The following is an 18,856-nucleotide window of genomic DNA, read 5'->3' on the forward strand; positions in this document are numbered from 1 at the left end:
GCTCGAACCGTGGACCCTAGAGACGCAAGTCTGATGCCTTGCCAATTGAGCTACACTATTTCCCATAGACTTTACACATAAGCAAATTAAGAGGATCTCAAATCAAATTTTGCAAGTGAAATACTGGCATGTTCCAGGCATCTGATCGGAAAATGGAGACCACATTTCCAATAGCTTTGAATCTCAGCTACAACTTACTCAAGGCTCGAAGAAAATAGACAAGGAAAATTTGAGATATGGCTCGCGAAATAGAGGAAAGTAGAATCCAGTTTTGAGAAAAAGTCATTTCCCATAGAGATTGCACACAAAATGAGCGGAAACGACATGCCTCTATAACTTGCCATTTTTAAGGGTTATCCGTTACTTTGAATGTAAATATAGCCATCACATTAAAAGAGTATGTCTTCTGCTACAATATATAAGAGACTGAGCGAAAATTGACCAACATTTACGGAGTTAGAGTCAAATTTGGATAACTATGATGACGTCATAATTAGCCAAATTGAAATTTTGAGTTCCGACGCCATTTTGATGACGTCATGATGAAATTAAGGGTCAAAATTGGCATGAAATCATATTTCCCATCCATACTCTATTCGAATATGAAAAAAATTGGGGGTCAACGGACATCCTGAAGAGCTATAATGAATTTTGTATAGGCATGTTTTTGCACATTTATTGTCTATGGTTAGTGCGCGCGCGCGCGCGTGCTATAAACTTTGATGGAGGCTAATTCAGTTATTACTTGTCGTAGAAGGTTGATCAGGATATCAAATTACTCAGAATTATATTATTGATGAATTGATATTTAAAAAATGGCGATTCTATGTTGCATAGTGCTGTTACGCGCGAGAACGCGCGCGTAACCGTGCGTGCGCGCAAATTTAGAAATGCTTAAAATGACCTGAATCATACCTTACTTCGGTCAAAAAGTGATTTTGAGCATTTTTAACTTTTGACCTTTACATGACTTTTGATGACATGGACTGTTGACCCTTGACCTGAAGTTAATGTGATGTAAACATTGTTAATTTTGATAATTAATAATGAAGATAATGATTGATAATGTGATTTTACAAAATGGTGTCTAGACAACGTCCTGACGACTTTTTGACCTTGAACCTGTTTCGTACAAATGACATGATAAGGCCCCATATCTGATGATATTTTGAAGATAATTGATGATGTTGATGTGAAGATTTTGGTGGAACAAGAAAAGGGTGGAAAAATAAAAATTAAGAAATAAATAAATGAATAATAAATAAGAAAGAAAATTTGTACGAAATTAATAGTTGATCTGTCGATTGACAGATCACCTAATTAACAGATGCCTTTGAATTGTTTAAGCATATTAAGCGGGATGCTGGTTTGCGACTCCATGGCGGAGTTGATTATTACGTGGATATCGGCAAGCATGTGTCATTGGTTCTTTATATAAAGGGAGCTCAAGTGGTATGTCATAATTACCTTTGCACATACTTGCCAATTTGCCCACTTGACAATTGACCCAGCAATGCGCGTTATTCCTTTGACCACAAAAAAGCTACACGTTTACACCATCATTTGTCAAACAGATTTGTGAAACTTCAGATGCTACAAACCAGGTGAGACCTATAAACTACAATGAAAAAAAGTAAATTAACAAAGCTACAAATTGTTCAAAAGGTAAAAGAGCAGCTCCTCTCAAATTATTTTAAACCATTGGTTTGCATTCTTCAAGTGATGATAATGTGTGGGTTTTTTTTTTTTTTTGAGGATCGGATGCTGTTCAATCATCGTCGATATCAGGATTGTCTTGACCATATTGATATTTCCGAGTTCACGACACGCTTATTGTCCTTTACCCGTCTTGCATAGGCTTAAGAGCGAGCTTTCACAATCTTTGTCCTGGTGAGTAAGAGTAATAGTTGTCCAAGAATATCACCGAGCATTGAGAGTGAGTTTTCGTGGTTTTTCTTGTCGGTTCAACAAATGATACGCGTTAATTTAAGGAGATGTACAAAAAAAACAGTTGTTCATTTTTTTTGCACACGAACAGAGGTGAGGATAAGGTTTATAAACTCTTTCATTTACTTAGAAATACCTGATAAACTATTTCATTCACATTAAATTACGATATAATCTCGTTCGTTGACTTAAAATTACTATTTCTGGAACCTGAATGATGTATGTTTACAAACAAACTCAAAGCATTGGTCAGATACCACATATCAGATTACGAATTCCATTCAATAGCAAGGACCAAAAAATATGCAAGTACAAGAAACATCAGAAATTATATCACCAATTCATGACAACTATTGGTGAGAGGTTAAGCGTGTTCAATATTCGACATCAGCATGATCAAAGTGGTGAAACTTGGGCCACTACTATTATGATGATTTCGAAACACATTAGCTGTATTGTGCCCCAAGTCTCAAGTCTCTAAAGTAATTCCACATTTGATATAGCTAAGGGGATTTGCAAGGATTATGTTCGTTTATATTATATTTGTATCTACCATTGCTGTTAGAATGAGACACAGTTTGCGTTATGGTGTTTGGTGAGGAATCCGGTTTTTTATCTGCTAGTCCTCAGAACGATATCCTCAAAATAGTCTGAAATTGGTAAAAGTTCTGCAAAATTTGAACACATTCGTCAGACAGAAAGTCCGCAGAGACTGCTCCACTTAAATGCAAAGTTATTGCTTTGGTTATATATTTAACAGTCCCCCCCCCCCCCCGCCCCACGAGCCACACATGTATGTCCGAAGTGACGAGATGCTTTAAATGAGATTGAAAACTCTGATACTATTCGTTCATCAACTTTAATTCCTAAAGATACCAAGCATTCTATATTGTCAGATGCTTCAAATCTATTTACTACTTCATTTATTATGTAATATATCTACAGATTCAGATTCATTAACTTATTGTCCTCAATGGAATTCATTCGGTTGGCATTACAAAGTATACATACATTATTTAAAATTTTACATATATTATACCGCACAATAATATACATCATGCACGCCATATATGTCATTATTTCACTTATTATATTGTTACATTATCATATTATTATTTTACATGTATAATCACTTAAAGATTTGTTAACTGGTTGAAGGAGTGAAATTTGATGAAGTACAGGTGACTGGCGAAGTGACAAGATATGGGCTTATTCAGTGTAGTTCATTATATTTGCGGATAGGAAGCGAAACAAAGGAATTAAGGAAGTGTGAAGTACGTGTTTTCATTGACCTGTACCGTTTCCTGAGCGCATGGGAGTATAACATGGGTGTAGAGGGTGATTATCATTTTCTATTATCTGTGAGACATGTTTCAAGATCATATTATTGCATTCATTTGCCAGATTTGTCACTTCACCAGTCATCTTGCAAGCATAGTTTACTATTTTCTGTATTTTATTAGGTCACTTTCCTGCACCCACCGAACCAAACAACACAGCTGAAGAGCTTGACACTTTCAATTACGGATTTATAGAATAGTTTCAGAATTACCCTATCAACATGGAATGAATTAATTTTTCTAAGAAAGTACATCCGTTGCATCCGTTGCTGTGCCCTATGAGACTTATAGCAGTTGGAAAATAACAAAAATAATATTTTTTTCTAAATCTCTTTACAGGAGCAACCAACTGTAGCGCCCCATCCATCCCAGCTCATGCACACCTCACAGACCGCCGATTGAACTACAACTACGGTGACAGGATTACTGTAACTTGCAATACCAGCTCGGATAGCTTCACCATTCAGTGCCACAACAAGGGACTATGGAGTGGACCCCACATCTCATGTCCTGCACCTGCATATGCAGTCGGTAAAATCGAAGTTCTTATCCAATATTCGTAGAAGAAAAAGCATGAGCAAGACATGCACATATCACAACATGCAAAAGATTAGCAAACAACAATTGTACTATCAATTTGTTATCACAAAAATTAGTAACAGTAAAGAAGCAATGCATTGATTATCCTCTAGGATCTTATCATTAATAAACATGTAAAGCACTCTCTTTAATTTTCTTAAATGAAAAGATAATCCCATACGTGAGCTTTAATGTAGCTTATTACGGCCATAAAGTGTTCGTGAATTTAACAAAATTCATTCAACATGATTATTTCAAATAAAATAGATAAATTTAGAAATGCTGTAATCGATTAAAATAATAATTATCATCTTTTTCTTCGAATCTTTACTGTGTTGCAATAAAGTGGAAGCAGTCATGTTTCTCTTGCCCGATAGACCTTGATAATAGATCATGCGTTTTTTTTTTCTTCCTAAAATCTCTTCCAGGTCTTCCAGATCTTCCAGCCAAATGTAGCGCTCCTATAATTCCGAGGTACTCCGCGATTCAATCACTTCAGTTGAGCTATAACCATGGTGAAAGAGTGACTGTACAATGTGACAATAGCAGTGTTCAACCCTTTACACTTCGATGTAATACCACAGGGTTATGGATTGGCCATATGCAGCAGTGTCCTCCCCCGATTGCAGGTGATTAGTTACAGATCCTTCCATCTAACGCCTAAACCAAGATTGATGGAAAGGTCAATCGGTAAAAAAATTGCAAGACGTCAATAAAACCCAAGTAAATTAACACTATTAATTGACAGAGGTACATTCGTTAAACTACAGTAAATACCTGATAATATTTCCTAGGATTTGCATCTTGTCTATCAATGATTTAACTTTTTACGTGGACAGAAATGTCGATAATGTATTTTCTCTTAAAATGTTCGTATCAATTACTGACTCGAGTTGCAAGTAAAATAAATGTTTACCAGTTTAACGTCATGTCAGCCTTTTGAATTCCACATGTACTTACAATGTGTATTTAACATTACAGAGCCGGTACGATGTAACAGTCCGTACATCCCGAGGTATGGGTCAATTGATAACCTTCGTCTGGACTACAATGTTGGCGCCCGTGTAAGAATCACATGTGACAACAGTACAGACAGCTATAACATTCGGTGTAGCTCTGACGGATTCTGGACGGGAAGTGTTCTTTCTTGTCCGGCACCAATTGAAGGTAGTGACATGATTTCATTCAATTTCACTCGTTGTTTTATCGTCGATGGTTTGTTTGTTGGTCGGGAGCAACGGAACCATATACTTCTTTATGTCAACTTAAGGTGATAATCACTAATTAACTTACATTTTCAGCCGTTGCTTTTTTTTCAGACCCAGAGAAATGCAGCGCCCCTTATGTTCCAAGGTATGCAACAATCCAGGGCCTCAAAATGAGCTACGACTTCAATGAACAAATAACCGTAACGTGCGACAACAGTACTACAGAGTTTACCCTCAGATGTGACGTGCATGGCCTTTGGAGCGGTCCAGTAGTGTCTTGTCCAGAACCTTACAGACGTAAGAACTTAAATAAATTTGGGTCTCTGATTGATTGCGTAATATCCATACGTAAAAGTTGTTTGACATATTTCTCTTATTGTGCACCTATTTGAAATATCTTGTTTTCTCTTTCTCTCCCCCTCTCCATTTTATTTAAGTAGGTAAATTTTATTTAAGTAGGTATATTTTTTTATATTGATGTCCGCTTTGTTTTGTTATTTTCATTTTTTCCCGACTTACTATCTCTGAAATGAAATCGCGTTCTTCGTGAACGTTCAACATTCATGTGCTTAATACAATTATTTTTCTTACCCTGAACCTAACACAATTTTCTGAAATGTATGTTTCCAGCCCCTACAAGGTGCAACGCTCCTAGCATTCAAAGATATGCATCAGTTCGGAATCTTCAAGCATCTTACGACTTGGGCGCCAGGGTAAATGTAAGATGTGATAACAGCTCGGTTCGATTCACACTCAGATGTCGCGCAGGTGGACTCTGGGAGGGACAGGTAGCAAATTGCCCAACACCTATAGCAAGTAAGTCTGGTTTGTGAAGAATTGAAATTAGGAATATACTTAACAAAATAACGTATGTTACATGTAAGACAAAATCGGAAAAGGCCCATGAGCATTTTTACAGAGTACAAACTTTTCACTGTGTCATTGTATTTTGGAAATCATTCAATTTATAGAGATTGTATGATTTATATTAATTTGTATTTGTGACTTTGTAATGTTTATACACACACATTCATACCATACTCTGGTAACCATGTGGTAAATACAGGGTTACCACAAATGTTACTCACATGTGTTGCACACTGTGTTAAATAGTGAGGTTATAGTGTGGTCTTTCCATATTTCCAATTCTTATTAAAACCACGACATTTAACTTTTCTAACCGTCAATTATGTCTAGACAATAAAACTCGAACTCTTTTTCACTTGGTAGCGCCCCTTACGTCCCAAAATAACAGTAACATTTGACAACAGTGCTACACAGTTCACCATCAGCTGTCACACGCCTGGCCTATGGAGTGGCCCAGTTGTGTCTTGTCCAGAAACTCATTGACGTATTTGGACCAATTCAAAGTATTTGTTAAGAATTCCGAATCAAAATGTCTGCAGTTGTCCATAAAAATTGTTAAATTGCCCATTTCTGATCCATAATTCGGTATCATTATCAGATAATGGAATCATAACGTTTAATGCATCCCTGTAATGTTATTAGTATCTTAAAATATACCATGGTAGCTTGTTTATAACCCTTCAGACGCAAGACTTTGATTCAATGAAAATCCCTGTGATTCTCGTCACAAATATACGTTTCAATGATTATTCTCTATCTGGAATTCAGTATATGGTGTGTATAATGCTAATACGTAAACATACACATCAGTAGTTCAATGTGTCGTAGTATTTGGAAAAATAGAAAATTTTCTTTTTCATAAGACTCTTTATTTTGTATGAAATCCATCGTGAAGTACATGAATCGTCTGTCGGAATGATTTTTTTTCGAATTTGCCTACTTATTTATCTGGTAATATTATGATTTTGGATCTTGACTATCAAAGATTTAATGTGATTAGTACTTAATACATAAATAAATGTTGTTAAAGGATTTCCATTTAAAATTATCTTATAAATTATTAGCTCGAGTAACATGTCAAATTAATTATCTAACGACTATGTCATGTCCCCATTGCATAAGACATCCTTTATTTACAATGTGTTTGTAACATTACAGAACCGATACGATGTAACAGTCCGTACATCCCGAGGTATGGGTCTATTGATAACCTTCGTCTGGACTACAGTGTTGGCGACAGTAGCAGGATCACATGTGACAACAGTGCAGACAGCTATAACCTTCAGTGCAACTCTGACGGATTCTGGACGGGAAGCGTTCGTTCTTGTCCGGCACCAGTTGAAGGTAGTGATATGTTATTCATTCAGGTTCACTCGCTATTCTGTCGTTACTGGTGATTGTTTATATGTGGGTTGGATTAAAGCTCGGACAACGGATCCGTAACAGTCTTCTTACTTCATGTCACCTGATATTGCTCTTACATTTTCATTTTTTTCCCAACAGCTCCGGAGAAGTGCAGCGCCCCTTACGTCCCAAGGTATGCCACAATCCAGGCCCTGAGGATGAGCTACGACTTCAATGAACAAATAACCGTAACGTGTGACAACAGTACTACACAGTTTACCCTCAGATGTGACGTGCATGGCCTTTGGAGTGGTCCAGTTGTGTCTTGTCAAGAACCTTACAGACGTAAGACTTTCATTCGGTTGGATGGAAATGCCTGCGATCGTTGACAAAATAATTGAATTCCTCTTTTTGATCCGAAATTAAGATTTTGGATAAATCGTTATCAAGTTTGATACATGGATTAAACAAACATATAGGACATGAACATGTTAATTTGTATACAAAGCACCTTGTCACAAAACTTCTAGTTAGCTTTTATTTTCCTCGTACTAATGTATTGTTCCCATATGACACGTTTTGCTGTTTTGCTTCTAACCATTTACTAAAAATGTTGTAGTTATAGCAGTTAAACATGAAACAAAAATCGGTTGGAATAGTACAACGCTAGTTCGAAGGCACAGTGTGTTACTTTTGTAAGGATGTTATATACTTTTATAAATCTTTCGAGCAGGCAACTGGACTAACGTAATGACTGAGATCTAGGGCCCACTCATTATCATTGAATCTGAAAATGGATTATTTTAGAATTAGTGGCTCGATTTACTGGTCCACATAAATGTTCAATGGTTATGTCATGTCACCCTTGAGCAGGAGCCGCGGAAGCGGGGCAGGGGCTTCAGCCCCCCCCCCCACACTTTTATTCCAAAACCGTGTACAAAAACGTAAAAATTACCATAGGATTGTGTTTTTGAATGGACAGCCCCCCCCCCCCCCCTCCCCACTTTGAAAACCGTTCCGCGGCCCCTGTTAAGTATGTGTTACATTTTCTTTTCCGCATCACAGAACCGGTACGATGTAACAGTCCGTACATCCCAAGGTATGGGTCAATTGATAACCTTCGTCTGGACTACAGTGTTGGCGACAGTGTTATGATCACATGTGACAGCAGTACGGACAGCTATAACCTTCGGTGTAACTCTGGTGGATTCTGGATGGGAAGCGTTCTTTCTTGTCCATCGCCAATTGAAGGTAGTGATACCTTTTTAGCCAATTCAGTAGATATTTGTTTTCATTGTTAATGATTTATATGTGCGTTGAGGTAAAGCAGATCCATGAATGCACCTTACTTTTTTTTTAAATCTCAGAGTGGACATGCAAGGATTCGATGACCGGGGTGATACAAATATCTTTAAAGCGTTTAGAGACATCGTTCCGACGTGTTAAGCGCAATATAAATGTTGAATATTATTATAAATCCCTATTGTTTTGGTATCTTTTAATTCTTTTCTTAACAGCCCCAGAGAATTGCAGCGCCCCGTACGTCCCAAGGTATGCCACAATCCAGGTCCTCAAAACGAGTTATGACTTCAATGAACAAATAACCGTAGTATGTGACAACAGTACTTCACAGTTCACCCTCAGATGTCACACGCATGGCCTATGGAGTGGCCCAGTAGTGTCTTGTCCCGAACCTTACAGACGTAAGAATTTAATTCAATTCTTAATTTTGTGAAGCTGTTAAGATTGTGTATCATAATCCCTGTGATTATTTACAAAGATGATTCAATGTTCGTATTCTAATTAAGAATTTAGCCTTTGGAATCTTCAAAACATAATATTGGCATATGAAAGAAATTCAACGCATCTCTATAACTGTATTGATATTTAAAAACGTATACATTGTTGTTATATAGTTAGTTTCAAGAAGCATGTATATCGATGTTAGATTTTTGTTCAATTCTGGGGATTAGTTTTTTTCTTCAACATTGTAACGTATTTTTTTATTCTTATTCAACATCACTTTTTCTTAGACGTTGAACTATGTCCTATATAATCTTAAAATGTGTAGCAAACATGAATAGCATTTATTTTGATTTTAATCATTTTGTTTCCACAGCCCCAGTGCAGTGCAGCGCCCCTTACGTCCCAAGGTATGCCACAATCCAGGACCTCAAAATGAGCTACGATTTCAATGAAAGAATAACCGTAACGTGTGACAACAGCACTACACAGTTCACCCTCAGATGTGACGCGCATGGCCTTTGGAGTGGTCCGGTGGTGTCTTGTCCAGAACCTTACAGACGTAAGACAGTAATACAATTATAGAAACAATCTTTCTGCGATCTACCTACTGACCTTCAGGAAAGAAGACAGTAACCAACAGTGTGTTCAAGATGTGGAACGCCATGTGAAATCACCTTCACAATATCAAATTTGAGTATTTGAGTAGTTGAACTATGTCCTAATGTTAAAATGTGTAGCAAACATGAATAGCATTTATTTCGATTTTAATCATTTTGTTTCCACAGCTCCAGTGCAGTGCAGCTAACATGAATAGCATTTATTTCGATTTTAATCATTTTGTTTCCACAGCCCCAGTGCAGTGCAGCGCCCCTTACGTTCCAAGGTATGCCACAATCCAGGACCTCAAAATGAGCTACGACTTCACTGAAAGAATAACCGTAACGTGTGACAACAGCACTACACAGTTTACCCTCAGATGTGACGCGCATGGCCTTTGGAGTGGCCAGGTGGTGTCTTGTCCAGAACCTTACAGACGTAAGACATTAACCAATTGTAGAATAAATTGTTCTGTGATCTACCTACTGACCCTCTGGAAAGAAGACAGTAACCAACAGTGTTAATGATGTGGAACGCCATGTGAAATCACCCTCACATTATTATATTGGAGCATTTCAAAAGCATGAATCACATGTTGACATAGTCAATCATGATTGCGAACACGCTGTGAACAGTCACAGTGTACAGATGTTCACAATGAAAATATCTTCACACTCTTGAATTTGAACATTTTAATAGTGTAAATAAATATGTTCGCATTGTGTTTTTTTCCAGCAGGGTATCGGAAAAGTACATGGTTTTCTTGATTTTGATACATATCAGTAGTTCAATATGTCTCAGTAATTGTATTTTTATGTTAAAATGAATATTTAAACAGAGAGGCTATATCCATTCGCATTAATTGGTTCAGAATCAAAAGTTTGTAATAATGACAGAGGAATTAAAGCAGAGATGGGATGAAACAATCTTTCTAGTTTATTACACATATCGTCCAATGCACGTTTAAGTGATTAGCTTAATCGCTAAAAAGGCTACAGGAATTTAAATTATAAATGAATGGAGCAATCTCACAGCGACACACAGGTCCCGGGGGATGTTCCAGTAGACCGGGGTTATCTGAGCACATTGTGTGTCTGTGTGTGGCCGAGTGGGGTACACGCAGACACATACCTTCTTCAGATTATCCCCGTTTGCCGGGACATCAACAGAATGGTTTGTGTGTGGCTGTGTGATTTTTATCATTCATTTCATTTTTTAATGTTAATTTCCTGTAGCATATTTGTGACTGAGCCTATCACTAAGACGTATCCGTGAAGGATATGTGTAATAAACCGGAAATTTTGTTTAATCCCATCGCATTTTCATTTGTCTTTCTTTTGTCATTTGGTATTTGTTGTTTTAAAAAACATGACTAAAGTTAATATAATTTTTTTTTTCAGTCTTAAATTGAATTGATACGCTAAGACTAAGAATATCTCTGATAACTATTATCCTATCATTCCATCATTTATTTATTTTTTATTCACAGCTCCCGTAAAATGCAGCGCACCATACGTTCCACGATATGCAACAATTCAAAATTTTCAAATGAGTTATGACTATAGTGATATAATCACTGTGACATGTGATGGAAGCACCACTCAGTTTATCATACAGTGTGACACAAACGGTCTATGGAAAGGACAGGCAGTAGATTGTCGAGAACCTCCACAAGGTATTTAATGATAAATTCATCAATATTTTACGGCAGTAGTCATTTATTAGAGTTAATACAGAGTCATTGTATTGGTAATGACACTGAGTTCAGATAAAATAATAATATACTGATTTTTTTTTCTTCTTTTTTTTGGAAAGTTTCATTACACATTTACATTATTTTCCTTTATACCTCTTTTGAATCACAATAGGTGTTATGAAAATCATCACGTTTTTATACACATAATGTATTAAATTTTACTGCCCTTTGTTTCCCCTAAAAGTATCATGGGCGTATTGGATCATTTCCTTTACTGTGCATATTCGCGATAACTTAGAGATGAAGACAAAACATGATACTTGGGAAATCTATTCTAATTTATATTTCATTTCACGTACATTTATTTCCCCCATTTCCAAAACAGTTCCAAGACAATGCAATGCTCCTGCTATCCCAAGATATTCAAGTATTGAGGGACAACAATTGGTCTATAATGCTAATGACGAGGTAGTTGTATCCTGTGACGGAGGTAGTTCTCAGTTCACCCTTCGATGTAATAATGCTGGAATATGGACTGGACCTACCATCGTTTGCCCTGCGCCTGATCCGGGTATGGTATCTCTTTACTACTTTAGTTGTTTTTCCCCCGAAATAAAGTCATGCTTATTTTCATGTATTACTTTATAATTAATTTTCGCACAAGGCATAATATAGCTGAGTTCGCAAAGGGCGTACAACGTAATTCTAAACCCCAGAGATGTTTATATTACAAGTGAAACTTTGAAACTTAGTTTTAAAGTGTTTTGCGCGCCTATATATTGCCACCGATACCTCCCTTGTAAATTGACTATTCTACAATTTTTAGAAAATTTCAAAAATCACCAACGGTACCAATCTTACCCTGATGTAATAGACAGTAAACTGTTTGGAATTGTACGTCGTTTTACAAGCCCGTTGCTTCAAGAACAACAAAAATTGTTTAACCATTAAAATAGTAGTTGTTAGAGTGACAAGAATAAAATACGTACTTGAAATTTTAAACGGCGTATTCACTGTGTATTACACCAAGTTTAAATTGCTTGAATAATAATTGTCTAGAAACAGAAATCATTTCTTTTTCCATAAAATCTTATTGGCGTTCTAAAAACATACAGGTGCCACTCATCAAACCTTCTGTAGTGCTCCGGTCATTCCCCGTCATTCAACCAACCAGAATCTTCGTCTCTCATACAAACCTGGCGATAGGGTTAACGTGACATGCAATGAAGATCATAGTTCTTTCCTCTTGGTATGTCGAGAAGGGTTATGGATTGGACAAAACATAGTGTGCGAGGAACCAGATGTAGGTATGTAAACCTCCACATATGCTGTCACAACCCTCCGCCGTTAGGCACCGTTAAGCAATGTATTAACTAATAACTCAATAGCAAATACTAAACTATGCTTTCAATTTACACCCCCATTTTCGCAAGAACTATTCATGATTTATAATGAGCGAAAATAGATTAAAATATATATATTCAATGATGACCAAACCCCGCCTTAAATTTCGCTAGCCACACCCCCTCCCCCCTTCCGGTGTTTTGTTTATTGGATCAAAAAGGCTAGTCCTATTCTTGTTACACAGTAACGAGTTTTAGAAATGCCACACCAGAACAAATTCAATGAGTACTGTGGATTAAACAACTACGGACAGTGTATATAAATTGATTAAGTGAACAACAACTTTTTTATTGTAACTTCCATTCTGGCTTCCCCACTTCTCTGTAGAATGCAACCCACCAATTATACCAGCTGTTTCATCTGTCAAAAATTTAAAACCTCGCTACAAGGTTGGCGACGAGGTCAACGTTACCTGCAACGGCGACTCTGATTGGTTCATTTGGGAATGTCACCGGGATGGCAAATGGCGGGGAAGGGCCATTGATTGTCCTATTCCAAAACCATCCCTTGGCCATGTTAGAACCGTTCCAGGTATGTATTTTATCAATGCATTTGGCTTTCAAGATTATGAATTACCATAACATACCATGAATGGACATTTATGCTAAAAAGTAAATTTTGTATTAAAAAATCATCTTCACTAATGAACTCTAGTAAATTTCATTGTAAATGCAATTTGTTTACATCAAATGAATATTTATTCTTCTTAAATTTCTTGATATGTAAAAATTTATCAATAAGTATCCATCACTATCACCATACACTTTGCTTAAAAACATCTCAATACATTTACATAATTGAGAAGTTTCGCTTTTTTCTTTACTACCCGGAAAAGGGAAAACAGTGGTTATTTGAGTGTTTAACTATAACATAAAGCACCAAATATGATATGGAAAAAAATAAATATTTTGGTGTTTTGTATAGGAAATACTGCAGATAGAAAAGCTGAGAATGAGAGCACAGGTTTCTTAACTACGGCCCTGCTTGTAACTGCGCTGATCGTTTTCGTTTTGGTGCTGATGTCAATGGCAGGTCTCTCGATCTTCGTGAAACGGTTAGTATTACGCTAATTTATCATTATATATATATATATATATATATATATATACAGTGCGTCCCACAAAAAACGAAACCGAGATTTATCATAACTTAATCACAAATACAATAGACAAATGACCTACCATTTTAAAGCTTAGAATCTCCTCTTTCATCTGGTATTACTTAGATAATTCCTCATTCACGCATGAGTGAGCAAAAACAATTTGAAGAAAGGATACCAAAAACTCATTTGGCGGGCCGTATCTGGGTTTTAAAAAGAAAACCACATGATTAAAAAGTTCAATATCTGCTCTTTAATTTGATACCTTAATCACAGAAAATGGTCAAGAAATAACAAAATTCTGGTTATTTGAAATAAGGCTTGAATTTCAATAATTTCATAAAATGAAGAGGTTTTACAGGCTAGCGTTCAAACTCTCTCGACATTCCGTTTTGTTGACGATCAGCCATGCATTAAGTCTTTTGTTAACGTGCGATAGCTTCTGTGGGAAGCCAGTGGAAACACGTTAATTTAATGAAATTATGGAAATACAAGCATTGTTTCGAGGGATCATAACTTTTTTACTTCTTGACCATTTTCTGTGATTAAGGTATCAAATAAAAGAGCAGATATTGAAGTTTTCAGTCATGTGATTTTCTCTTTGAAATTCAGATACCCCCGCCAAATGAGTTTTTAGTATCCTTTCTTCAAATTGTTTTTGCTCACTCATGCGTGAATGAGGAATTATCTAAGTAATATCAGATGAAAGAGGAGATTCTAAGCTTTACATTGGTAGGTCATTTGTCTATTTTATTTATGATTAAGTTATGATAAATCATCGCTAAATCTCGGTTTCGTTTTTTCTGGGACGCACTGTATATATATATAATATACACGTACAACTTTTGATTGCGCATTGCGGATTTACTGCACCGAATTGAAATGTCATACAGTTGTAGGTTTATGAAGCAACCGCTGAAAATAATATAAAAATAATTTAATGGGACAAATATTTTAATTATAACTATTTGTAAGCAATATCATAAAATTAGACAACGCTCTTTGGATTTACTTTGGCCACTCCCCGAAAACAATTTCGATGCATGTTTTTGCAATATTCCTTCGTTTGTATCATTTACTGAAAAAAACATAAAAAGTGCCTCTCAACACACAAATACATTGCCAAGGTTGGTTTTATCAATCTAAAAAAAAACATAAAAAGTACCTCACAACACACAAACTGTCGAGGTTGGTTTTATCAGTCTATATGTACAATAACGTACTAACTTTTTTTTCTTTTCGTTTTTCTATTTCTCATGGCAGTCGGGTCCGTTCATCCTCAAACGAATACCTGCATGATAAAAGTGCTGACCGGGGACCACTTCCCGACGTCCCATCGGGATACGCAGGTTACATTGCAGGTGACAAGTCATTGTACACGGAACCCTACCTCAAACCAGACCGCAACACTCATAACTACGAGGACTATGATACCCCACGTTAAGCTATCTTACTAGAATCGGCATTGGCGATGACAATACGTTGTACGAAAAGATAGAGAAGAATGACAAAAAACATGATTACAAAACGGAATATTTACACAAAGAAACCAAAATTATATATTTTTTTTTTCTTCTTCTTCTTCTTCTTCTCTATAAGTACAGGCCACCGTCTGGCGTATTGTCGTTAATTGTGGTTAATATCTGTTTTGTTTGTGGTGTGTTTTATTCCTACTATTCGGTTTTTTTTTCTAAGGTACAAGACACGAAGAAATTTCCTCTTGATTTTTTTTATTAATAAATTTTAGAAGTAACTCGCATTTTGTTGCCATGTTTATGAATAATTATCTTATACATCAAATCTCCAAAATAAGCTATTCCGATTAAAATCAAAATCATAAATGTTAACAAGGGCTTCATATTACTAAAGTAATCGAATATTAAACCCAAATTCAAATATGAGGAACAAAGATTTGGACAATCTGAAACAATATTTCATCAGGTATGCATTGAGTTGAGTCGAAATGAAATAAACCAAACTTGAACTTGCTTTTTTCGATATAAGTGAAATAAAAATAAAATAATTACGAGTATTGATCTTGCTTTGTATGTGCGTTTGGATCTCCTGTTGATATAAAGACATTGTAAATATGCGCACATTAAAAAATTGTATCTGAGTATTTCAAACGATAGCAAAAAAACTATTTTTATACCGTAATGTATAGTAGTTCTTTTCAGATGAACAGTCGTAATGACTGTCATAACATATATTCATTGCAATTGGCTGGGGAGAATAAAAGCTTTCAGAAGATGTGTTGAAGATATCAAGCTATAATCAAACTCTTTATTCATACAGTAATCAGATGCTAAGACACGATAGTTTTATATATATTCAAATATTAGTTCTTGGTATGCATTTATCAAGCGCCTGTAACTTATTGCAATATCAATTATAACTGTTGATATTTCCTTGAAATATGTTTTAGTCAATATTGGTTATAGTTGAATGTTAAATATAGTTTTCTAGAGGTAAAGGATTCGAAAGATATTTCTTTTTTAATTACTGTATTGCACAAGTATCGGGCCCATTTAAAATGTGATTTCTATATAATCTGGAAATATGTTGTACTTCTGGAATTGATGGAATTATGAGAGAAACAATTAAAATAAATAAGAGGAAAATTGTAGTTCATTGAGTCGTGATTTTCAAGAATGCGTCGACGTAGCTGAGTAAAATTGATATTCCCTGAATCATAACTGCATTTGAACAAAAATCAAATTAGGAATTAAGTTTTCAAATTATTTGAAAGCGTAACATATTCATTTCCCGTTTCTTCACTTCCAAACCGGCAGATGATATTAACTGATATGTTATAATCATCAAGTCGCCAAAGCCTCAAACTTTTGTCAGATATGACTCGAGGAAAATCAATTGATACAGAAATATAAAATTGTATTAATGAAAAAAAAACATTGTAATAAAAATTACTTAGCTTATTAATCTCCCTCCTATCTTTCACATATACTGATGACGATAACGATAAATTCATGATGGACTCATAACGCGCACAGAGACTTTAACGCAACTTTCTACCTGTATTTCATCAACACATTTTGGCGTACTTTCGCAGGCGTCTTCTGTTTGTGCATGTTTTTCACTTTCGTCAAACCCTTTCGTGTGTTAAAACGTTGACGTTTTTGCAGTTTATCATTTCTTTTTTTTACGAACTGGACGTCAAACTGTCAGACGGCAGTTGGAATCAACTGTTCTATTCGTTTATCATAGAGCCACAAGTCAAACCCAGTCACTTTATCATCAGCTTTGACTCAGTAATCTCTATGATGGAATACCTTCAAATATACCACCTCGATCGACATGACAACAGTGTTCAGTTGTGCTTATGGGATTACGCATCTCCGAATCTACACATTATCTACTACAAAAACATACCAAAATATTCGTCAGATGCCACAAACCAGGTGAGACGTTTAAAGATGATGTTGTGATCGTGAACAAGTAAGAGGAACACTCTTGGTTCAATCTCGTGCAATATAATCTTTAGCTTAAGTAATATGATTTGGTATCCATGAAGACCGCAGTCGGGTTATGTCAGGTAGGTAGCTGAAACTAAGAAAAAGAAAATAAATAGTAATAATAATGGAATTAGCATTATACTTACCAGAAATATCTATAATCAATTCAACAGCGTTGAAACGGCACCATTGTTCATAATTGTTTATTGCTTATTATTGTAATTTAATATATTATTATTATTTATTCGGACATAAAAACATACAAAAATTGTACAATGTAATTACAAAAATACAATTTGAAATTGGATAATGGAATATGGATATCGTAGAAATGAAAGAAAAGAAGAAAAGAGTAAGAAAACGGTTTTTCCATGGACCAGGGCTCGCAAAAGAAAAATTCAGTACTTTTGACCAGAGGCATGCGAGCTCTCATACATTATGTTTTAGTGGTATATACATGACGTTTGTTAGTACATCGTTATAAACAAGCACACATTTTAGTGAGTTTGTACCCATAAAAAATTGTGTATGCCACTGGTGGAAAAGGCCTGAAATCAAATGTCCGACTCCCCTCTCATATGCGAATATGCATTTTGTACGCGTATGACGTCAAAATCTCATGGCGCAGTTCCTCAGAAGCTATAGGAATGCGAAGAAACAAAATAGCTCCGGATCACCAGTGCATGCAAGATATCCAGTGGCTTCAGCCCCTAAGATGGTTGCGCAATGACGTCAATACATAGGCCCGTATTCTGAATTCAGGTTTAAATTAAACCCTGGTTTTAAGTTGTGGTTTAACTATGGAGAGCCAGTTGGGGCACAGATCCCTGGCAGTAAAAAATCACTAAATTTTTCTCATTTGACATTCCCATTGTTAAAATGGAGTTTTGAGCCCGTTTTGGGCTGATTTGAAGCTGGTTTATCATAGTCCTTTATGTTCTTTATATAAATCCGATAGAATATGTAACAATTCAGAAAGGCTTAGTCGACGTCAAGCTCTCTAATGTATGTGAAATAACCTGTACTTTTCCACTGGATGGACTTCATATTGGGCTAATCTTCTGAAGCCAGCAATCATTTATCATCAGCTTGAATTCATATCGGCCTAACTCTGAGGACGAATCATCAAACCCTATCAATTTGATTAAAGTGTACAGCTGCAATTACTGAATTAGACTCCTTTAAAACTACATGTATTCTTCATACTCAGCCACTTTTCAAGCATTCCTCGGATGCCACAAACCAGGTGAGACGTTTGATATTGTTTCAACTATACATGTAAACATTGTTCATCTTACTTTTGAACTGAAGGAGAGATCGGTTTTAAAACAATTTCTAGACTAAATATTCCATGGCGTATTCCCACTTGCCGAACGCATCATACTGCAGTTCTCCCTTGGTTTCTGAACGGAAATAAGAGGTTCTTGGTAGTTTCGGTCGCGTTTCGGGGTGCAGTTTACCGATGGTTAGAACTGCGAGCCAACCGATATATTGACAAGCGCCTGCTGGTTCGTTAGCGAGTTGATATAGTTGTCTAAAACAGCATGAATCCCAAA

At 36.0% G+C, this 18,856-nt stretch overlaps 1 protein-coding gene and 1 long non-coding RNA gene across 2 annotated transcripts; both read left to right on the forward strand.

The window, feature by feature from the left end:
• Positions 1–5,831: 5,831 nt before the first annotated feature.
• Positions 5,832–10,152, forward strand: LOC135157968 (CUB and sushi domain-containing protein 3-like). Its single transcript, XM_064115180.1, has 7 exons — positions 5,832–5,862; positions 7,100–7,285; positions 7,445–7,630; positions 8,351–8,536; positions 8,803–8,988; positions 9,405–9,590; positions 9,881–10,152. Exons 1-7 carry the CDS (start codon positions 5,832–5,834, stop codon positions 10,150–10,152), a joined length of 1,233 nt encoding a protein of 410 aa, XP_063971250.1.
• Positions 10,153–11,791: 1,639 nt separating this feature from the next.
• Positions 11,792–13,110, forward strand: LOC135157822 (uncharacterized). Its single transcript, XR_010296771.1, has 3 exons — positions 11,792–11,895; positions 12,440–12,631; positions 13,056–13,110. It is a non-coding gene; the product is annotated as an uncharacterized LOC135157822 (long non-coding RNA).
• Positions 13,111–18,856: the final 5,746 nt, after the last annotated feature.

This window comes from Lytechinus pictus, unplaced genomic scaffold, assembly GCF_037042905.1.
Source record: "Lytechinus pictus isolate F3 Inbred unplaced genomic scaffold, Lp3.0 scaffold_20, whole genome shotgun sequence".
NCBI classification, from domain to species: domain Eukaryota; kingdom Metazoa; phylum Echinodermata; class Echinoidea; order Temnopleuroida; family Toxopneustidae; genus Lytechinus; species Lytechinus pictus.

Excerpts from the sequence above, each read along its gene's own strand:
- LOC135157968 (XM_064115180.1), top strand. The coding sequence starts at position 5,832 with ATGTCGCGCAGGTGGACTCTGGGAGGGACAG. Across the intron at positions 7,631-8,350 it reads TTGTCAAGAACCTTACAGAC|AACCGGTACGATGTAACAGT; the intron begins GTAAGACTTTCA and ends TCCGCATCACAG. Across the intron at positions 8,537-8,802 it reads TTGTCCATCGCCAATTGAAG|CCCCAGAGAATTGCAGCGCC; the intron begins GTAGTGATACCT and ends TTTTCTTAACAG.